Below are 22,467 nucleotides of genomic sequence, written 5' to 3' on the forward strand. Positions count from 1 at the left end.
TTCAGTGGCGCGGTTTTGAGAAAACCGCGTGGGCTATATGGCGCGGTTTATCCAAAACCGCGTAATTTGATGTTAAATATTTGATGTTTCTCTTGAAATTGGCTGGTGTTTTTTTGGTTTGGTTAAAAAAATGTGGTGTTTTATTTGTTTCTCTCATAAAAATCACACGATTGTTGTACGTACTGAACCTTATTATACCCCCGACCCGAACCTTATTCCTTCATATGGTTCAACAACTAAAGTGCTTCTTCAAACGCTGACTACACTTTTCACTCTCAAAAATCAAAATACACTGAAACCATGAACAAGTCTCTAAAACCCATTACAACAAAAACAACCACCATCTTAAAACTCTCAAACTTTCTACCTTTTTTCTCAACCTTTTCAACCAAACCTCAAAAAAATCAAATCCCAGACTCAAAGACTCATCTCTACACATCATTTTTTTGTACATTAATAAAAACTTACTTAAACTGTACTAGATTCACTGAAGCATTCAATGCATTTCTCTCAATGAGAAACTATCATAACTTGAAACCAAATAATCTTTATACTTGGAATCAACTTTTGCATGGGTTTAATACTTGTGGTTTAGTTTCTCAGGTATGGGTTGTTTATGTCGAAATGCTTACTTGTCGAGTTATTCCTAATGTTTTTACTTACAATGTGTTGATGCACTCTTTATGTAAAGTGGGCAGTTTGAATTCTGCTTTGGATTTGCTTAGAAATTGTGATATTGATACTGTTAGTTATAATACTGTTATTTATGGGTTTTGTAAACAAGGGTTGGTCCAAGAGGCGGTTGGTTTGTTGTCGGAAATGATTAAAAGGGGTGTTCAGATTGATTGTGTTACTTGTAATGTACTTGTTAAAGGGTTTTGTCAGATAGGGTTGTTGGATAATGCTGAACAAGTTTTTATCGATGGGATTGAACGAGATGTTGTCGGTTATAACACGTTAGTTGATGGTTATTGTAAGTATGGGATGATTAGTGAAGGTTTTGAAATTGTGGAGAGAATGAAGGTGGAAGGTGTTTGGCCTGATATTGTTACTTATAATACTTTGATTAACGGGTTCTGTAAGATTGGCGATTTTGATTTGGCAAAGTGTTTAATGGATGAAGTTTTGGGTGTCAATCATATGGCGGTTTCTGTAAAACGTGGTATGATTCGACCTCTGAGTGACGATGAAGTGGAGGTTGAAGCATCAGAAGGTTCAAGTTTTGAGCCGAACCTAATAACTCATACCACACTTATCAGTGGATACTGCAAGTCGCAACGGCTTGATGAGGCACTTTCTCTGTACGAGGAAATGGTCAAGAGTGGTTTCTTGCCTGATGTAGTTACTTACACTTCAATTATAAATGGCCTTTGCAAAAGTGGGAGGCTTGAGGAAGGGAAAGTACTCTTTAGGGAGATGGAGAGGATGGGTGTTGCACCTAATCATGTATCCTACTCTACTCTGGTAGATTCCTTATTTAAAGTAAGGAATGCCGTTGAAGCCTTTGTCTTTCAAAGCAAAATGGTGACTCGTGGGATAACGTTCGATTTGGTGGTGTACACCATTTTGATGGATGGACTATTTAAATCTGGAAAGACCAATGGAGCCGAGGACATGTTCCAAACACTGTTGAAGCTTGGTCTTTTTCCAAACCATGTTACCTATTCTGCTTTAATTGATGGGCGTTGCAAGGCTGGAGACATGGAAGGCGCAGAATCTCTACTACATGAAATGGAGAAGAGAGGTGTGACTCAAATGTTATGACTTATTCATGCATTATCAATGGCTACACCAAAAAGGAATGCTTGATGAAGCCACTGATGCTTTAACGAAGATGATAGATCAAAACATCCTTCCAAATGCTTATACTTTCTGTACGTTAATTGATGGCTATCTCAAGGCAGGTAAACAGGAAATGGCTGTTGAACTCTATAAGGAAATGGAATCGAGAGGATTGGAGGCAAACAATTATATACTTGATATCCGTGTTAACGATCTGGCGTCAAAGAATTGAAGAAGCAGAGGAATTATTTAAAGACATGATACTGAGGGGTTTGTTGCCTGACTGTGTGAATTACACTTCCTTGATGGATGGTCTCTTCAAAGCAGGAAAAGAGACTGCTGCTCTTAAAGTTGCTGAAGAGATGGCACATAAAAATCTGGAATTTGATGTTGTTGCATATAACGTCTTCATTAATGGTCTTTTAAAGCTTGGAAAATTCGAGGAAGCACAGTCTATCTATACTGGGATGAAAGACATGGGTTTAGCTCTTGACCATACTACATACAACACCATGATTCATGCATATTGCAAACAGGGAAACTTAGAGACTGCAATTGAACTTTGGAATGAGATGAAGAAAAATGGACTATTGCCAGACTCCATCACTTGTAATACTTTAATAGGAGGGATTTGCAAGGCTGGTGAGATGGCCAAGGGAATAGGTTTGTTGATTGATTTGGTAGCTGCAGGGTTTCACCCCAATTCCGTGACACATAGTGTAATGCTTGATGCATGCTTTCGAACTCCAATACTCACGAATCCCACTTTTTGAAATGCACGAACAGCTCCTAGCATTGGGACTTAAACCAAATCGTATGGTGTATAACAACCTCATTGTTTGCTTGTGCAGGCAAGGGATGACAAGAAAAGCTAATTGTGTACTGAAAGATATGACGGAAAGAGGTATTTCCGCAGATATTGTTACTTATAATGCTCTTATACACGGATACTGCAAGGGAATCCATTTGAAGTATCACGATGTCTTTGTATTCCCAGATGTTGGTGGAAGGAGTTTCTCCTAATGTGGTGACTTACAATACCCTCTTGCATGGGCTGTCAAAAGCTGGTTTGATGACACAAGCTGATGATTTGTTTGATGAGATGAAGAATAGATGCCTTATCCCGAATGCTGCTACTTACAATGCATTGGTGTCAGGTCATGGGAAGGTAGGGAATAAGAGAGAGTCTGTGAAGTATTACTGTGAAATGATAGTTAAAGGATATATTCCAAGTACCGGTACTTATAATGTGCTCATCAGTGATTTTGCCAAGGTGGGGAAGATGGACCAAGCAAGAGAACTCCTAAATGAGATGCAAAGGAGAGGAGCTGCACCTAATTCTTCAACTTATGACATACTCATAAGTGGATGGTACAAACTTTCTAATCAGGTCGATTTGAGAAGGCTGTTAAAGTTATCATATAGAGCTGAAGCCCAAAGGCTGTTTAAAGAGATGAATGAAAATGGGTTTATTCCATGTAAGGGAACTCTTGTTTGTATAAGTTCAGGTCTTGCTAGGCCGGGAAAGAAGGGAGAAGCAAAGAGGTTGTTGCAGACATTGTACAAAAGAGAGGAGCATAACAATAAAGGGCCCGTTTCCAGTAAAAAATGACTGTTAAAAGACTGAAGACAGAACCTGAAGAGAAAGAAAGATCTATCGATCACATAACCTTAAAAAGTTACCATTGATGTGCTGCGTCTAAAGGACTTTGCCACTTAGGCAGTGAGGCCGATGGAGGTCGCCAATCAACTACACATCATTTGGTCATTCGGCTCTTTTAATGGTTTAGACTTGTGGTTTTCACACTGGCGTCACAAACACACTTCATTTTTCTTACCGTCTTCTTCTTGCTCCTCTTTTATATAAGTTGTAGCAGTGATGGCAAAGATGCTGGGAAGAAAAGTAGCTGCTGTTTCAAAGGGTGCTGCCTCTTTTTCACTCTTTTGTTTCAAAACCACCATTCAACAGTACCACTTGTCACCTTAAAGTTTGTTAATTTTAACAGGCTGTCCTCTTAATGTCTTTGAACTGTTGCAGCGTGGATCATCGATCGAATCATCAACATTAAAGGTATCATTTATGTCCTACTAGGCTACTACATAAGTACTTCAAAGTACAACATCAGGAATAGTGATAGATTTGTGGCTTCAGTTCATATTGGTTATGATAGCTTGTAGCTATTATCTTTGTTGGGTAGGAACTAAAAGTGTATATTTAGAATTTTCAACTATATCCTCCCAAGTGTTCAGCTGCATTTAGGAATGTCATTATAGTGTAGTCCCAAATGCTTGCCTCGTATACTAGAAAATCTGTGAAAACATTCTACACTTTATGTGGATTGATGAAGCAGTAACACTTGTAAGCTGGTTAACATCTCAATGTTGGTTAAAATTGTTTGTGGGAAAGTTTTGAGGAAATTTTAGCATCCGTGCACTTCAGATCAATATTGTCGACATATTCATGCTTAAATTGCAACTAGGACGAAAGTGGAAGTTTTAGATGTCCAATTCTTTTCCAACACCGATACACCATATTTTCAAAAACATCTGTGTCAGTACGATACAGGACATATTGAAGGTTAAATACCTCAATTTTTGGCATTACGCCATGTCAATGGTCCTTGGATCATAACTATCAATGTGTAGTTTGTCATCCATTGGAGTATGTAGGGATCATTACCAAATTTTACGCATCACCACTACGCATGTGATGCTTTGGGACTTCCATCAACCAATCAAGGCTAGTCGAGTGAAGAGGCCCTCTCAATAAAAGGGGCATCTTGCTGTGTGCTGGAGGGATGACTTGGAACAATGTGTTGACATATGGACGTTGTACTTGTAATTGTTGATATTGGTGTGGTCTGAATGTATATAAGTTATTGTAATGTAAGAAAAAGTTTTTGGTCCACATTCTTGAGTACTTGGTGTACAAGTACTGATTAAACATGAGTCGTAGGCCCTTTTTGTGAGTAAAGTGAACCTGCAAAAGATTCTTCGATAGTAGAAAAGACGTAGGAGCTATATGATTTGCAATAAGATCCTTAAAGAAGGTTGACGGGAAATCTTCTAGATCACACACACAAAGGAGAAATTAAAATTTTTGAGTGCATGATGTTGATCTCTTCTTGTCATACCAATTCCTAACTTTCTTCTTTAAGACATTATAACTTTCACGTCCTTTCTACTATTGATTATTGGTTTCAATTCACTCAAAATCTCCTATAAAGAATCTTTGCCTCAGCCGTTAGAATTATTCGCATCATAGTCAATCAAGTTCCCATGGATGTGGAAGTTCAAGAAAATTGTAGTATTGATGGTGAGCCTGTCACACTTTGCCCTTCTTGTAGTGTAAACTATTTTTTCGGGAATTTGGTTACGTAGCGATAGGTACATACAATTTTTAGCACCAGCTAATGGTGTAAGCTATCTTATATAAAACGAAAGATATCTTGTTTTGATAGAAAAAAAGCTGATATTGGAAGGATTAGCTTTACAGCAATGTTGACGGATTTTTGTTCTTTCTCAGTGCTTGGCCTTACTGGTTTGCCCCTACAAGGCAAAAGGGATTCAATCATGGTGTGGAGTTTGATTTCTGTCGTACCACATCTAGGTATCTCTTTTTGTTCTTTTTAATCTAGTTTATCACTTGTTGTGTTAGTGGTTCTAAGGTATTTGATCATTTTTAGCCCTTCTCTGTTTTTACTTGTCATTTTTCACATGCTTTTGCTCCATTTCATCTTTTCTGTTGCTATATTTTCCTGTCATTCTATAAGTGTCTTGACATCTTAAGACATCTCCCTTCCTAGACTAAGGACTGAGTTGCACTCATACTTCCTCCAAAACGAAAAACATTTAGTTTGAGCACCTAAAGTTGTTATAGTCATATTTTCCTAAGTTGCAAATGCAGAGTATTCATTAGGAAAAAACATCAGATTGTTTAGTTTATGATTTTCTTACGAAATTCTCTCAAGAATTGGCATGGACTTGCCATCTTGAGTTTTTTTTGCTGCTAAATCACTGAACAAGATTCTCGTGATAGGTCGTCAAAAATACTATATCTTGTCGAAAGGAACCTACACTGTCAGTCAAAAAGGTTCTTTTGGAAATTGGATTAGTAATTAGATGTTTTTTTAGATCACTGCTGCATTCATGTATTGGGTTATCTTAAGACAAGCAAACTACTATTATTCATCCGGGAAATCTACAGTTCAGGTGCTAATTGAACTCCTTAGTATTGTAGTAAGGAAAGATAGTTCATAACTTGATATTATGTTTTTTTAATTATGTTATTTGTCCTATACAAGTATACACATGAAAAGGAGAACATGTGTATAGAATTTTTCACATGCACAAACATGATCCGATCTTAAAATGGTTGAACTTATAATCTCATAGTAAATATATGTTGCCGTTTTGGAACCAAGAGCACAATAGTATTTGACACAGGATAGTCAGTTCAAATGTTGAGTATAATCCTATTCCCTTGCAGTCCATAAACGAGAAGTTATCTTTGATTTTGGGTTACAAGAACGATTAATGTTGGCATTCGGTGTTTGTAGGTCATTAGAATTCCAGTATCAGATGTTCATGCAGAAGTAATTGTTGATTCAATGTGCTCGAAGGAAACGTTGGACCTTGTGCAGAACATATCTACGTTTTCCACCAATGTTCGTGTCAAAGATCACTAGGAGTATGTAACATTTATCAGCAAAAGGTTACAATCAAGCAGTGATGTTCATGACTATCCCGATAAGGTGGGAACTATGAAATCTGAGGACCTCATTACATTTCGAATCGGTGATGCAACCGACAGGTGAATTTATAAGAAACATATTACAACACTTGAAAACATTCACCATATGTGATTACTGTACATCCTTTTATAAGCTTGTTATACATATATATGATTCATCTGTTCTAATCCTATTTTTGTTTCAGTCACTCTCTTTCAGGTTTCGTTTTGTTCCATTATTATTTCATGTTTACGACTTTACGGCGATATGGATTGTTCCCTATAAGAAGACATATCCTCAATTGGTATTCGGTAAGTAATAGTGCCTTTCATCCCTTTTTTTGCACACCAAGTAGGGGTTTTTATATTAACATATAAAGAATGGTACAGTAGGTTGGGTGTCACTTGCCACACTTCAAACTGAATTACACATCAAAACAGCAAAGCTAGTGAAATCTATAATCTGACCTGTGAGGGCATTCTATAGACTAGTGGAATTCCATGAGGATACTCCTTGAGTCAAAGAAGAGCCACAACTGCATAGCCCAAATTTTGCTTCCCTAAGACTCTTGACTTCTTGAGAGTATGTGAGATGCCCCATTTGTCAAGCTTTAGGAGATATAGTGACGTAGTTTTATTCATGTTCTTCATTACCCATCAAACTTCTATCACCTTACCACAGTTTCAATCAGAATATTGTATTGTCATCACCATATTTCGTGATTTCGAACGGAATCTCGAATTCATAAATATTTTAGTTTTTGAAAAATTCGGGAATTATATGTTAAGGGTTGAAAATTGAGAATTTCGAAATATGCTTGGAATATACCCGAATACCCTCCAGAATTCCAGTTTTTGAAAATTTTGGAATTCCAGTAATTCCGAAATCTTGAACTATGGTCATCACTAGCAAGCTTATCTTTGGCCTCACCGGCTTTCAAAATTCATCATTCAAGTTTAATGCGTTACCCAAATGTTTGAATGGTTATTACTCTCTGGTGGCTTCGAGATTAATACATGAAAGGATGGTTATAACATAACGTACTCTGGGGCGGCCCTGAGACTTAGGGGAGCCAAATTCCAACAATGGGGACGTAACTATATTGTTAATCCTAAAATTTCAAAAAGAACATAGTAAAAATTGATCTCGAGCAAGCTTGAACTCAAGAACAACAACTTGAATTCCACTGTTAGTACCAACTGAGCTATCTTGTTAAGCTTGAACTCAAGAACAACAACTTGAATTCCACTGTTAGTACCAACTGAGCTATCTTGTTTTCAACGACAAGTTCTTACTAAGCTAAAATATGTTACATTTTCTGGAGGATGGGGCCATAATATTGAGCCGACTTTTGGGGGGAAGGCAGCCAGCCACTCGCCTGTGTCGACTGTGCTCAGGGCCGCCCCTGAACTTACTGGATTCTTATCCGTGTCCGACGATTCTTATCCGTGTCCGATATGGAGTGTCAATGTAACCTAGCAATAAAGTCAGATGTGGGAGTCGGCATAGTTCAAACTTATCATGTTTCTCTGAGAGACTCTGGAATCAGGGGCGAGAAGCTAATAAAGTCAGATGGGCGGTTGCTACGGTTTGAACAGGTTTAATGATAGTTTAGGATATCTAAAAGGGCTAACAATATATTGTCTGAGTTAGAATCAGAACCCACCCTTGACTAGCTTCAGCATGAGTTAACAGCTTATACTGAATACCACGGCTTCAGTTCTTGTAAGTAGGAGTTTGGTGTGGCTTGAATCATATAGAGACTTTGCCACATTGTTTGAAGGCATTGGAAATACATAACGCTCAATTAGGAGATGATGATTCAGTTGAGGTTGCCCACATCTTCTTAAAGTTGTATATGCAGGATTAGGCGAGTACAAGAAAGCTTTTTGGAGCAGAATCAACTGTCTCAGAAGGTATTTAAGAATCGGGGACTGGGTGCAATGTGCTTCGTGCAGAAATTGACACTGTTAAGCTGAATTTCGTGTTGGGGAGGCTTGATAACGCCATTAGTATTTTGAAAATTCTTATTAGCAAGACACATGAGGTGAGTATGACTAGAGCTATGGCACTTACTGCAATTTCATAGGCGGCACTTACAACCAGAAAAAGTTTTGAGCTTCTAAGAAGTGTCTTCTGGTATTTTGTAAAATTCTTGACAAATATGTGTCACAAATGCCGATAGAAGTCCCAGAAGCATGGATAGAAATCGCTATACTGTTTGAGAGGATGAATGAGTTTGAAGATGCTATTGGTTTGCTGAGTAGAACACTGGACAGACTTGAGAAACTCCACCACAGACAGTTGCATTTACAAGGGTGTGCCTTTGCAAGATTGGGTTGGCTATTTCTTGTGAAGGGTAAACCTCTTCTGGCATTCCATATCTGGAAAAAAGCAGCGAAGTTGCTGAAGAAAAGTTTTGGGCCAAAGCATTTTGGACTGGGATACATCTGCAGAGCTGAACGAGCCTAATAAAGCTGCCCAGATGTCTGCAATTGCGATGGAAATCATGGATGTTTCGGTTGGATGAGATAATGAGGATGCAATGGAAGAATGCGACAACCTTTCTAAATGTTATGGTAGCATCGGGAGCTATGCTAGTGCAGTTGAGTTCTTACAACGTCTGCTTGATGTGCCAAGTGGCGGACCTATCAACACTATCCTAAGATTAAAAATGAAAGCTGCTGGGTTGACTTAACTATGGATGATATTCCCACAACTATGAAATCTGTCTCCAAATACAAAATACTAGAAAGTAGAAACGTAATATTCTGGTCTGTGAACTGGTTGTCTTCATAATTCATAAGCTTCTGATTTTGATGTTTTATAGAAAGAAGGTTCGGATTTATAATATCTAGGCTGGCCTATGCCTATTATCGATCTATTAGTAAATATCTGGGATGCATTATCTATTTATCTGTCAACCGAATTCTGTTATTTCCTGTAACCTTATAGGATGAGAATATAAAACCTATATAGGCCTCTACTCACTCTATCCTCTGACTCTGAAATGCATGAACCCATGAAGGAAGGGACGATGTTATTGAGGAAGATGATAATGATGATGTATCGGAGGCATGGACCAAAATATCGCCGATATATCCTATATATCGCCGATATATATCAGTATTTTGGTACACCGACATCGATATTTCCGATATATATCCACCGAATATAGAATTCTTTTTTTTTCCGATATATATCGGAATTTCCGATATGAAACTTTATATCGCCGATATAATCGATATTTCCGATATAATTGATATATATCGGTTGACTTTTTGACCATTTTAAAATCTAAATCCGATATTTCCAATATATTTCCGATATATATCCGATATTTCCGATATTATATTTCCGATATTTTAAATAGTTTGGACTAGTTACCAAAAAAATGGATATATCCGAAATATCCGATATATATCGGTTTTTGGGTACACCGATATATTTATCGATATCGATATTTTGGGCCTTGATCAGAGGAATGAGGAGAAGTGGAACCTCAGGACTGTGAGAGTCTAGAACTTTCAGGAGCTTTATGCCCGTCCACAACATACATGAGAAAACATAGCTTCAAACAAGGCCCAAAATATCGATATCGATTAATATATCGGTGTCTAAAACCGATATATATCGGATATATCGGATATTTCGGATATATCCATTTTTGGTAACTAGTCAAACTATTTAAAATATCGAAATATCGGATATATCGGAAATATAATATCGGAAATATCGGATATATATCGAAATATATTGGAAATATCGGATTTATATTTTAAAATGGTCAAAAAGTCAACCGATATATATCGATTATATCGAAATATCGATTATATCGGCGATATAAAAGTTTCATATCGGAAATTCGATATATATCGAGAAAAAAGAGTTCTATATTCGGTGGATATATGTCGAAATATCGATGTCGCATACCAAAATCTTGATATATATCGGCGATATATCGATATATATCGGCGATATTTTGGTCCATGGCTTCAAATGCCTTGAAATCCCTGCTCACAGCAAAAATTGGAGATACATTTGTAGTTGGTATTGATATTAATCCTCACAAACCCAGATACTCAGGGCATCACCAATACACGCCCTCAAAATGGAGGGCCACATCAGCATTTTGAAGACATGTATAGAGGAGAAAAGGGACATAGAGGACCTTTATATTTTGTGTCCTACAATGCTGACCATTAAAATTAAGTTTAAATATTGTATTATCTTTCAGTTCTTGTGAAATTGGCATTTATATCAAGGCCCAAAATATCGTACCCAAAAACCGATATATATCGGATATATCTATTTTTTTGGTAACCAGTCCAAACTATTTAAAATATCGGAAATATCGGAAATATAATATCGGAAATATCGGATATATATCGGAAATATATTAGAAATATCGGATTTATATTTTAAAATGGTCAAAAAGTCAATCGATATATATCGATTATATCAGAAATATCGATTATATCGACGATATAAAGTTTCATATCGGAAATTCCGATATATATCGGAAAAAAAAGAATTCTATATTCGGTGGATATATGTCGGAAATATCGATGTCGGTGTACCAAAATACCGATATATATCGGCAATATATCGGATATATCGGCGATATTTTGGTCCATGATTTATATAGCCCAAGACTTTAAAAAACAGAAATTGTTTGCGGGTGGGGTTTCAAATCCAGGATATTTCCCAATACATAAACAACTTTGACCAACTTGCTACTACCACTCAACTGAAATTATTATGACCCATTTTGATGTTATCTTACGAAACGGACCAGACCCTTTATAAATATGATAGAAATAAAGATGGTAACTATAGAGGCTGCATTGGAAACCCATTTATGTATTGTTCTCTTGAATTTGAAGATAGAGTCATATCAAGGTCCCATTGGTGATGCCCCCAATCCTAATACCTAACCCAACATATTACAATCAAATGAATTGCAGTAAATTTCAAATAATGAACTAAAAATTTCTCTACCAAGCAGACGGAAACACCATGATTATGAGTGGTTGAGTACTCCAGTACTTGAGTACTTCTAGTCTTCCACTTCAGTAGTTCAGTTCAGCCTTCCTGAAAAATAAAAAAGTGGCTTCGACAGTCTTTAAGGTTGGGCCAAAATTTGAGTTTCAAGTTTCAACATCTCTTTGCCAATGTGAGGCCCTTATGTTGGAAACTCTTAACTGAGCCCAAATTGTTTTGGACTCAAATCCTTATATCCAAGAATTTCTTTCGGAACTGACTCTTTTTTTTTGGTAAAGGAACTGACTCTCAAGTCTCAAGGCCCTAAAGATCATCATATATTAACCAACCATATGAATGATCAACCAAGCTGAAACATATAGTGCAAAATCTAAAAATGCCGCAGAAGGGCACAATAGACTGAATAGAGAATGAAAATGATACCGGACTTGGACTGTGTTGTTTTGGTTCAAGCTTGTTTCTTGAGTAACTTTCTGATTCGGCCATGATAATGTCACTTTGTCAGCAACTCAGTGCAAAAAGTTACTGACATTATCCCACCCCGAGTTGCAATTTGTGATCGAATTGGGAACACAGGGATTTACCCTTTTTTCTTCCCCCTCCCCCAAACAAAACCACTTTTTAGCTTTAAATTTCCTGAAGTAGGAGGTACGCTATAGCAGCAATTGAAACAAAAGTATCATTCTTTCAAGACAATTTTCACTTACATAACCTTTTTTTTATATATAAATATATTAACAATTACTACATCATTCCTAATACAAGCCGTATGTATATGGGGCGTGGCCGCATGGGCAAAACCCAAAACAAAACAAAAAGTTAAGTGTGGAAAAAATGAAGAGGTTACAGGACCATCATTCTATCTACTCTGATTACAATCACTGCACAGCCAGTATTAGTTGTCTTCTTCCTCGTATTATTTCACACAGATAACAGCTTAGTCCAATTCCATCACGCCGCCGATGGAGCTGAAACATAATTAACCACTCCGGCTTCTGATAATGCAGCCAGCAAAGTGGGCACTGGTGTATCGACACGCTCCAACGTTGAGCCAATGTCAACTGGCTTCTTGTAATCCAATGACTCATCATTGTAAATGTCCCACCAATTTTTCACCAACATCTTTATGTCTTCTCTATCCATGTTCTCTTCCTTTCCTGTAAACCTCCATGGCTTGGATCCCTATTTTATCACACACATAAACATCCTTAATTGAGTTTCTACTACTTTCCTAATAACCACGTTAGTCATATGACCATTTTACCCTTACAAAAGTGAAAAGTCACTGAACACTCACCGCAGCACAATAGTGGACCACTTTCACTTTCTCAAGATGTACATTCTCAGGATGCCTCCACAACATGGCCAATACGAGGTTGTACACCAAAGGAATAGGCTTGTAAATATCCTTAAAGAACACGTTCAACAAGTCCTGAAAATTACATAAAACACACAATAAGTAAATTCCCCACAACAAATAACAATCAAACAGTAAATTTCTAAAACAAAAAAATCAACTATCTTAATTACCTGTTCGGCGAAAGGGGTGGGAGGGGTACTTTTGCAAGCATTCAAGAGATCATCATAAGTTGATAAACTGGGCTCAAAAACGAACATGCCAGCATTGAAATAAAGAGCAGGTGGTTGGCCCATTTCAGCTGGCCAGTTCACCTTATTTGGGCACTGTTGGCAGTACCCAATCTTGTACTGAGGAGTATGACTCCATGTTTTCTCACAAAAACAATCCATCACAGCGTAAAAATGACCGTCTGGTAGATCGAACAAATGATCAATGTTTTCGAAAACTTGTATATCTCCATCCAAATAGATCATCTTGCTATACTCCACAAACTGCACCAAAAAAAATACACCCATAAATTAGAACACATATGTAAGGGTACTTTAGTAACTTCATTTTCACTCAAATAGGATTATAACAAGTACAGGTGGACCAAAATTTTGTAAGAACACAAGTCCACGTGTACAAAACAGTTAGAAAAGGACAAAACATACGGAAAAAGAAGAATCAAACGTACCTCCCAAATACGTAATTTGGAGTAATTGATGACGTAATACGCCATAGCGAACTGAGTCTGGTTTGCTGGTGGATAAACTGGTTCAATTTCATGAACAATACATCCTTGAGTTTCAAGAATACGTCTATGTTCTTCAGGTACGTCGGGCAAGATTGCAACGACAAGTGGGTAAGAGGACTTCACTTTTCTAAGACCTTTAGCTAAGCCAACCACTCCTTTTACGTAGTCACCATTACCAGCCAAGAAAGTTACAAAGGCTTTGCTAGGTAAACTTCCTTGTTTGGTGAAGCCAAGGTTCTTGGTTGCAGCTGAAACAATGTTTGGTGCCATGTTTTTTGGATATAGCTGAAAAGTTACTAGTTATGAAAAAAGAAAGTTGGTTTTGAAAGTTCTTGATTGAAAGTAAGTAATAATAATGAAGTAAACAAGTTTGTTTTGTTTGTGTTTTGGAGAAATGAGACTTGGGGTCGTTTAAATAAGCAACGAAATGAAGTTGAAATGAAAGTTAAATTAACGGGAAATGAAATTTCTCGATTATTTTTGGATTACCGTTCTGCGATCGTTTCGGATATTGAGCGTACACGTGGGGAAGAAAAGTAATCCAATGGTTATAACATTGGTACCGTGAAACTTCTGGCGCATGATTTACACGTGGAGCTATGGTGGAGAAGCAACTAGAAAGAGCCATACCAGCGCAGCTGGGCTTTATTTGTTTTTAAATAGAGAGATAAACTGGTCCTGGCTCCAGACTCTTGACTAGGGTTGCAATTTCTATTCTAGTTTTTTTTTTTTTTTTTTTTTTTTTTTTTTTTGACAAATTGATTGAGGCAAACTATTTTTTCTCCCACAACGACAAGTGTTAGCTTGCAACACGAAATGAGGAATGGCCCTCGGCTGCTAGACCATAGTCCAGAGGCTAGCCAGTTAACCACATCTCGCTAGACAAACATCCGTAAATATAACCAGCTGGGTCCCTAAAAGAACTTGATCGAACTTGAGGCCTTACTGAAAATGGTGCAGTTTGTCAAGCTCAGCTAGAAGCCTAGAAGTTACTGCGGTGTTCATACTGATAAGACTTCCAATAGTTTAATGCAATTTGGATGTTGTAAACTTGTAATTAAGTACGTCGGATGGTGGCCTGATGCAATACGAGGGAATACAGTATGCATGGAAGTCCAAGGCTGAATACTTGAATGGCTCATGTACCATTGCGAATAACATTTTATTTAATAGTCAAATAAATACAAGACACTGTGACTGGCATCTGAAGCCAGTTGCAACTTGCAACAGCTGTGTTACTCATCGTCATGTGTAAAATATCTCGGAAGCCACTGGCAATGGCGTCTGACCTCTGCCGCATATAACCTCAAAGTTGGCGCCTGCATATCCGAAATGAAGTATATATCAATAATCAATAATTCAATAATTCAATATATGCAAATGCAGTTGAGGACTTGAGGATATTAGGGGCCACTGGAGTACTGGACCCGATTTTTTCCTGTTATTCGTGTTATACTGAACTATGTAGAAAAAGATGTATGGTATCTTTTATGTATAGAGTACGACCCGTGCTCAGATAAAATAATGATGGAGCGTGAACTGCGCTTCAGGCATGATCGAGGTCCAATAGCTAGAGCGCGATCTACACTCTCCTCCAGCACAAATAGAGCGTGATCCGTGCCCTGTGTTTCTCAAGTCACCGACTATTTTGTTTATTTATTTTGTAATCTCTATATAAACACTTATAACCACTTTAAAATTTAATCAAGTAAATATTCAACTAAATTGAATTGAATCCTCTAGTTCTACAAACTATTGGAGTCTTTTGAAAGTGGACAATTGGAATTGGTCTAAACTCTAAAGCCAAAAATTGTAAAGCAGATTTGGATAATTTAATTAAAATTATGGGTTTTGAAAGTTGTAATTGTTTATTTCTTCAGTCCCCACTCCCCACCCCACCCCCACTAGATGCTAATTAACTTTTGATGTCGATATACACGTGTGACCTACTGACCTCCATCTCCCTGTCCCACACAATAAGATTGACTGTGGAACCCAGGTACGTGCCAGAATCCTCTTGAGGACGGTGGTTTGCCACGTGTCGAATCATCCACTTGAGAAGGAAACTACCTCGACCTTCAGTTGGTCTCAATTCCTTTTTGGGACGACCTATAGAATGTTTTGTTTAATTTGTTTTAGAACTACAAATGAGTTTATTTAAGTGGCTCTTTTTTAATCAAGTGTCCCACCACGCCACCAGCCCACAACTGAATCTTGAATCTTCTCGTTTTCTTATTTGAATATATGAGATTCTTAACTTCCACACAATTTTCTTCTAAATGTTAGTGGAAACGTGTCCCAGTTCACGAATATTCTGTTTATATTCTCAATGTTTTTAGTAATTACGTGGGACATTTAGTCAAAACTTAAACTACAAGTATGCTCTAGTTGTTTAGAAAATTAGATCCTTTTGGCAATCTTAATTGCAGTATTCTTCTGGGTAGGGCAGGGATCGGGTTGGGGTCGGGTCGGATATGGCTATATCCGAATCCGAATCCGAATAGTTTTATAGAATCCGAATCCGATTATATTCGAAATTTAATATCCGAATCCGACCCGAACCCGATTATATCCGACTAACCCGATCGGATAACACTAAAAATTCAAAAGAAACCCAAAAATATATCCGAATCCGGCCGGACCAACCCAAACCCGACCGAATAAAGAAACGGATACAAAAAATCAACCCAAACCCGAACTATTTGGGTTCAGGTTGGGTCGGGTCAAACCCGACCCGATTCCCTGCCCTATTTCTGGGGAAGCACGTTGGACCTACATGCAATCTTTTGGGTGACAGTTTACATTGGTGACTCATTTTTTTTTTTTTTTTGGTAATCTTCAATTCGTCATTTACAATATTATTAATATGAACAAGAGATTACATTAGCATTTTTCTTTTTCTGCTCCAGGATTTGTTGCATCCATATTGGAGCTATATCACTTGGTAGTACATACTGATACTCCACCTCCAGAGCCTTTATAAGCCAAGTTGGAGAGTCATTTGTCCAGTTATAGGACTGTGGATTACATGAAGCATAAGCTGCTAGCTTATCGGAGTATTACCACTTCTTTGAACATAGGTTATTCTTACAGAGGTAAAAAGTTCAAAAAGACTAGCTGCATCCGAGAGCATTAGTTGTGTTGGCCATGCTATATTGTAGGGCTTGTTTTCCAAGTAATCTATTGCAGCCTTTGCATCCATTTCCACTAGTAGATTGTCGGAGTGGTAGTTTGAACACCATTTGAGGACTTTGAGTAGTCCTCGACATTCTGATTCCTCTGCACTTGTTGACCAGTTGGTGGCTGTACCTGCAGCAATAATTTTCCCTTGGTGATCTCTCAAAATATACCCATAGCTTACTGAATTTTGTTTTTCATTAAAAATGGCATCCACATTTAATTTGAGGAACTCAGGTGGGGGTGGTTTCCATTGGGCAGGAAGAGTTAAGTTCTGACAAGTACCTTCCTGATGTTGGTTGTTCTGACTGTCAAAGAACAAGGAGATGACCTTACTGATTCTAGTAAGAGATGGTTTACTCTTATGATGCAAGATGTTGCACCTCTCCATCCATATATTGGAATAAAGCAATAAACAAAACTTAGTCCACTTTTCAATCTCTATAGGCCAATCTTTTGGAGTTTTAAACCAAAGATCAATCCAACTCTTGGTGGTGTAGTGCTGATAGGCTTCCAATTTAAATAACCATGGTGTATGAAACCATAAAGCTCTTATGAAAGGGCATACAAGAAGATGATGATGGACACTTTCCATCGCATTTCCACACAGAACACATGACTTATCTTTTATATACATGATGCATGCCAAATGGTCCCTAGTTGGTATAATGTCATGATAAAACTTCCATGCTAGAAGAGCTTGTCTTGGTAAATTTGAATTTTTCCAGAAAGATAGGGTGGTAGTTAGGTTACCAGTATGACCTATATGCATGCTAAATTTATGATACATGGATTTTACACTATAGATGTAACGCCCGTATTTTTAAATACGTATTTTTCTATTTAATTAATTATTTAATTATGTATTTTCAAAATTCGGATTGGACTCGGGATCGTGGAAACGGTTTTGGGCCGAAGTCATGTTGTTGGGCAGGTTTGGGACCCAAGATATAAACACATTTTTGTAAAATAGGGTTCACGGAGAATAAAATATATTAAAAAAATGGAAGGTTCTGGATTTACGGAGGTGGGAGCCGGAACGGCTCGGTAGGAGGGGATTCGTTGGGTTTTAATACCGGTGAGTAGTTAGTTTTTCTAATTCACCGGTATACAGAAATCGTTGTACTGTTATTCGGTAATGTTTTCACTAAATTTTACTTATCATTATTCGGTTATTGTTAATCGCCAGTATTTATGTTTGAACGTTTATTATTAACTGTTTTAGTTGATATGATTTTAGTCTTGTAAATGAGATCCAACTTGCGTCAGTGGGTACATCTTAGATTGTCTTTATACTCATCGAAAACCACGTGCATATTCCTTCTACACAAGTAGGTAAATTTGACATGCAAACCTGTATCAGCATCACATGTTGTTTATACATCCATATTGATGTCATTCTAATTGGGATCTCTAAGATTCTTTTTCACCTTGTGGCTTTGGTTGCCGCCTATGTAGATTGGTTTTGTTTTTTTCTGGATTGACATCATGCACTGCTTCGATGCATTTGATTTAAACAGTCTTTTTGGTCAGTGGTGTTGGATGCAAATAATTCTCTATCATGAGTTCGTTATAGGGAGACTTGAGTCGATATCTTTGTCGTGACTGTTCTATTGAGAAGTGATAGTAACGTTTGGTGCGGAGTTACTGAATTGGCCTTTATACCGTCGACATTGAAATTGGTGGTGGCTGTTGGTAGCTAGAAGATGATGAACAGTAATCCGAACTTGGATTTGGGCCGAAATGTTTTCAGTTCTTGGGCCCTAGCTTGTTTTGTTTGGGCCCGGATTCTATTATTTTGTTGGGCCGGTTTTGTTTTAAGTGGTTGGGCCATTTTTCTATATGTTTTGTTTTGGCCAGTTCTATTTTGGTTCTGTTGGGCCAGTTTTAATTAAGTTTTGTGGACCTGTTTAGTTTAAAATTTTTGGACCGAACCACTTAACTGTTTTGGGCCAGTTTTCTAATATTGCATGGACCAGTCCATTGGACTTAAAACAGATCTAATTAGGTCGGTGGTAAAATAAATAAGTGGGCGTTTAGGCGTTCGAGTTAAGGTTTGGAGGCAGCGGAGTTAGGTCCGAACCAAGATCTTAAAGAGCTTCAGCGAGGTCGATGCTTGACTTGACCTTAAATGAGCCAATAACCTATGGCGATGATTTGACTTTGACTAGGACAATTTGACTTTGACCAGGACAGTTTGACTTTGACCAGGATAGTTTGACTTTGACTAGGACAGTTTGACTTTGACCATCGACCGTTGACCATTGACGGTTGACTTTGACCTTTGACCATGGACGATTGACTTTGACCTTTGACCATGGACGGTTGACTTTTACCTTTGACTTTGGCGATGACAGTTTGACTTTGACCATGGACAGTTGACTTTCACCTTTGACTTTGACCGGACGGTTGACTTTGACCATGACATTGAGTTTGACCTTAATGATGAGGTGTTGACCTTTGACCGATTGACTTTGGGGTTGACCGCCGATTTTGGCCGATTGACCGTTGGTTTGTGAAGGTTGACTTTTTCAGATTTTCATATGTTTGTTTATATGGATATATATAGTAATAAAATCTTGTCGGATATTGATAAACTTGGTTGGTAAATTATATAATTTAGATTTGACGTGAGTAGTGTGTAAAAGCATATTGGGCTTTGATTGTGGATCGGGATTTTGTTTAATTGACTTCGTTTATGTGTATATTATATGGACACATATAGTAATAAAATCTTTGTGGAAGCTAGTATATATTTGGTGGTCATTATCTAAGAAAGATTTGACCTCGATGTTGTAATATTTTTGACGTGATGATATTGAGATGTTAGGAGACATTATATTCCTAATCGTTATAATAAAAATGTATGTGATACGTTGAAGCGTTATGACGTGATATCATATGTTGGGATATTTATATTAATCTGATATCTTGGAAAATGTATATACACCCATTATTTTATATGTGAGATCTTAATATAGCATTGGTGAATATTTATTCACCTGAGTGTGGTGTAGTCTGATAAGATATTATCGCGCGTGAAAGTATGAAATATGGTTATGAGATATATTGAGATATTTTTAGAGATTGTGGCTTAGTCTGATAAGGTAATTGACCACTTGCGTGATATAGTAGAAATGTTTATGAGTCGTAGATGTATGACACTAACTGAATAAATTACGAATCGAAAAATCCTAGAACGACTACCACAACTCATGTGATTGGCCCCTTCCGGCGTTTGATTAAAATTTGAATGGCGCTTCGGTGACCACTACGGCGTTTGATTAAAATTTGAATGGCCTTGAGGCGGCCCTCCCGGCGTAATAATAGTGGCTTTGATTATTCCGTTAAAAATAGAACGATGATCGCAATATTTTATCTTAGAATAGTGGCGGTCTTACATAGATTTGGCTTCCGTGTGAGGATTTACGGTGTCGCGGCATCCCGATTTCCGGGGTGGTTACGCCGCGAGAGTGGCTCATTATGTAAAGGGAGGCATGTGGATGTACATGTTCGGCGTTGGGTTCTGCGATTGTGGTAGCCAGAAACCAGTAAGGCATAGATCTGGCGTGATTTTTAGGGACCAAAGAAAGCTGAAATAATCTAATTATGGTAATATGTTGGTAAATGATATATCTCAGATAGATGATTTATATATGGTTGGTTGGTTATAGCTTAGTTAGAACCTAAAACTTCATCGATGGAGGAACTACATGCCTTATTTATTATGAGTATAGTTTGTTGTGTGGTTAGTGGGAAGTTAAAGCCTCGATGGAGGAACCTACGCCTAGATTATTGAACTTAAGGATGTTGTATTAGTCGTTAAAAGTTAAAAGCGCCGATGGAGGAACTAAGCTACCATTATGGATTGTGTATGTATATGTATAATTATATGTTGTATTTTAGGGCTACTCACACCAAAGATTTTTATAATCTTGACCCGATTTGCATGTTTGCTTATCGGGTGTGTTCATCCAATGAACATAGTTGATAAGTTTTTGACAGGTTTAGTGATGAAGAAAGATTGGTTCTTTGCTTTGTGGTTTTAATATTAGCATTCATCTCGAGTTGTGTTTTGTTTTCCTCGAGGTGATATAGATTTTCAGTTGAGATAATATTATTTACATTTTCATTTGTAAATTGTTTTATAATGAAGAGGACTTTGTTTAAGTTAAAATTTTTATTGGTTTTAATTATCCGCATATTTTAAACTGTTTATGGGCTTTTGGAAGTGGAGAGTGCGTCACACCTCGGAGATCGAAGAGTCGGGGACAAATAATGTTTTTCCGAATTCTGTCGAAATTCGGGGTGTGACAATAGATACCTTTTTTTGTGAGATTCCAGTTAACATAATCCACCAGATTTGTGACTCATTAGGCTTTCTCTTAAACAGACTGTCCGTTTATGAACATGTTATACATCAGTTTATATAGTGTATTATACAACTTATATAGTGTTATATATAAGCTACCAACGAACAAGTTCATTAGTGTAAATAACTCAACTTGATATACTGCAGGATATTATATATAACCTCATTATATTTGGGCTATAAATGAGATTATATTTCATTCCAACATTAGTGCCTCAAGTAAGAGTTGTCATTTTAACCTAGCTAGACACATGATATAAACATTTTCTTTGTTTTTTGATAATAGATGGCGGTTGACTTGTGATAGCAGCTCCAACAAAACTCTGTCAATTAAATTTAACTAGGACCGATATTGATGTTCCCTTAATCAAAATGCATTACAAATTGCATCACAAACTGCCCAAAAAAGCACATTTCAGTTTTGTAATTCTTCTGATCTATAATATTATTCAGTATATTTGCATGTCTGTGTATTGTACAAAGAGATGATAATGTTCCCCTTCAAATGGCAGATCGACCATGTTGGTGTGAGCTGTAGAAATTGTAATAGCTGTAGGAAATCTAAAGTTTCCTAATTATATTAGACTCCACATATTGTGGGATCTAGATATCCTAATATAGCTCCTTCCATGAGCTATATAGTAGTGTTCTTCTATGTACAGAGATATGAAGGAAAAACATAATAAAAAAGCTCTACGATTTAACATGGTATCGAGGAGATTGATTGACACGCCTTTTTTTGTGTTTATTGGATGGTATGTGGATGATGTAGATAGATGATGGTCGTTGAACAAAATAGAAGCGTATCAAAACCTAATTATCCCTCAATAAGTAAAGGATGAGTAGGGCATCGTTCCACTTTTAAGTGTTAAAAACTATGATTGTAGTGATTTTAAATTCTAATACTAAACTAAATTAAACTAACTAAACTATTGAGAATTTATAGAAGAGGGAATTCAAGAGATTAGAATCCACCAATACTTTTGACCTATGACCTTCTGCTTCATGGTTGTTCTTACAAGTAGACTACAATTAGGTAATCGAGCGAGTGTCGATGCCCTTTTGGACGAAACATCATTAACAATTAACTCTACTTAAGGTTGTTCCTATGTTTATGCTATTAATATCTTATTTCTTTTTATGTAAGCTCGGGCAGCCATTTAATGTATTACCGAGAGCAACATCAAGAAGTACTTCCTAATAGGGCAGCCATTCAATGAATCACCACTTAAGACAAACACAAAGAATACTTCATTTAGGCAGCCACTCCCTGAGCTACCCCTTCTAAGGCAACACAAAGAAT

The 22,467-nt window shown here is 37.2% G+C and overlaps 2 protein-coding genes across 2 annotated transcripts; one reads left to right on the forward strand and one right to left on the reverse strand.

The window, feature by feature from the left end:
* The first annotated feature begins 249 nt into the window (after positions 1 to 249).
* Positions 250 to 3,539, forward strand: LOC147480751 (PPR repeat protein). Its single transcript, XM_086580040.1, is given in 6 exon segments — positions 250 to 1,747; positions 1,750 to 1,794; positions 1,797 to 2,004; positions 2,006 to 2,534; positions 2,536 to 2,768; positions 2,770 to 3,539. Coding segments are annotated over 6 exon segments (3,087 nt in total). The 5' UTR covers positions 250 to 300; the 3' UTR covers positions 3,395 to 3,539.
* An 8,676-nt stretch (positions 3,540 to 12,215) lies between these two features.
* LOC147480752 (galactinol synthase 2-like) lies at positions 12,216 to 14,011 on the reverse strand. The gene is made up of 4 exons (XM_086577672.1): positions 13,556 to 14,011; positions 13,050 to 13,370; positions 12,817 to 12,951; positions 12,216 to 12,701 (listed from the first exon to the last, which is right to left on the reverse strand). Exons 1-4 carry the CDS (start codon positions 13,883 to 13,885, stop codon positions 12,471 to 12,473), a joined length of 1,017 nt encoding a protein of 338 aa, XP_086433798.1. The 5' UTR covers positions 13,886 to 14,011; the 3' UTR covers positions 12,216 to 12,470.
* Between the last annotated feature and the right edge of the window lie 8,456 nt (positions 14,012 to 22,467).

The sequence above is a fragment of the Coptis chinensis genome, chromosome 8 (assembly GCF_015680905.1).
Source record: "Coptis chinensis isolate HL-2020 chromosome 8, ASM1568090v1, whole genome shotgun sequence".
NCBI classification, from domain to species: Eukaryota; Viridiplantae; Streptophyta; class Magnoliopsida; order Ranunculales; family Ranunculaceae; genus Coptis; species Coptis chinensis.

Bases quoted from the DNA above. Each gene is read 5' to 3' on its own strand.
- LOC147480752 (XM_086577672.1), bottom strand. From the start codon at position 13,885: ATGGCACCAAACATTGTTTCAGCTGCAACCAAGAACCTTGGCTTCACC. The intron at 13,371-13,555 runs GTACGTTTGATT...TTTTTGGTGCAG, and splicing joins CCAAATTACGTATTTGGGAG to TTTGTGGAGTATAGCAAGAT. The intron at 12,952-13,049 runs GTAATTAAGATA...TGTAATTTTCAG, and splicing joins CCACCCCTTTCGCCGAACAG to GACTTGTTGAACGTGTTCTT.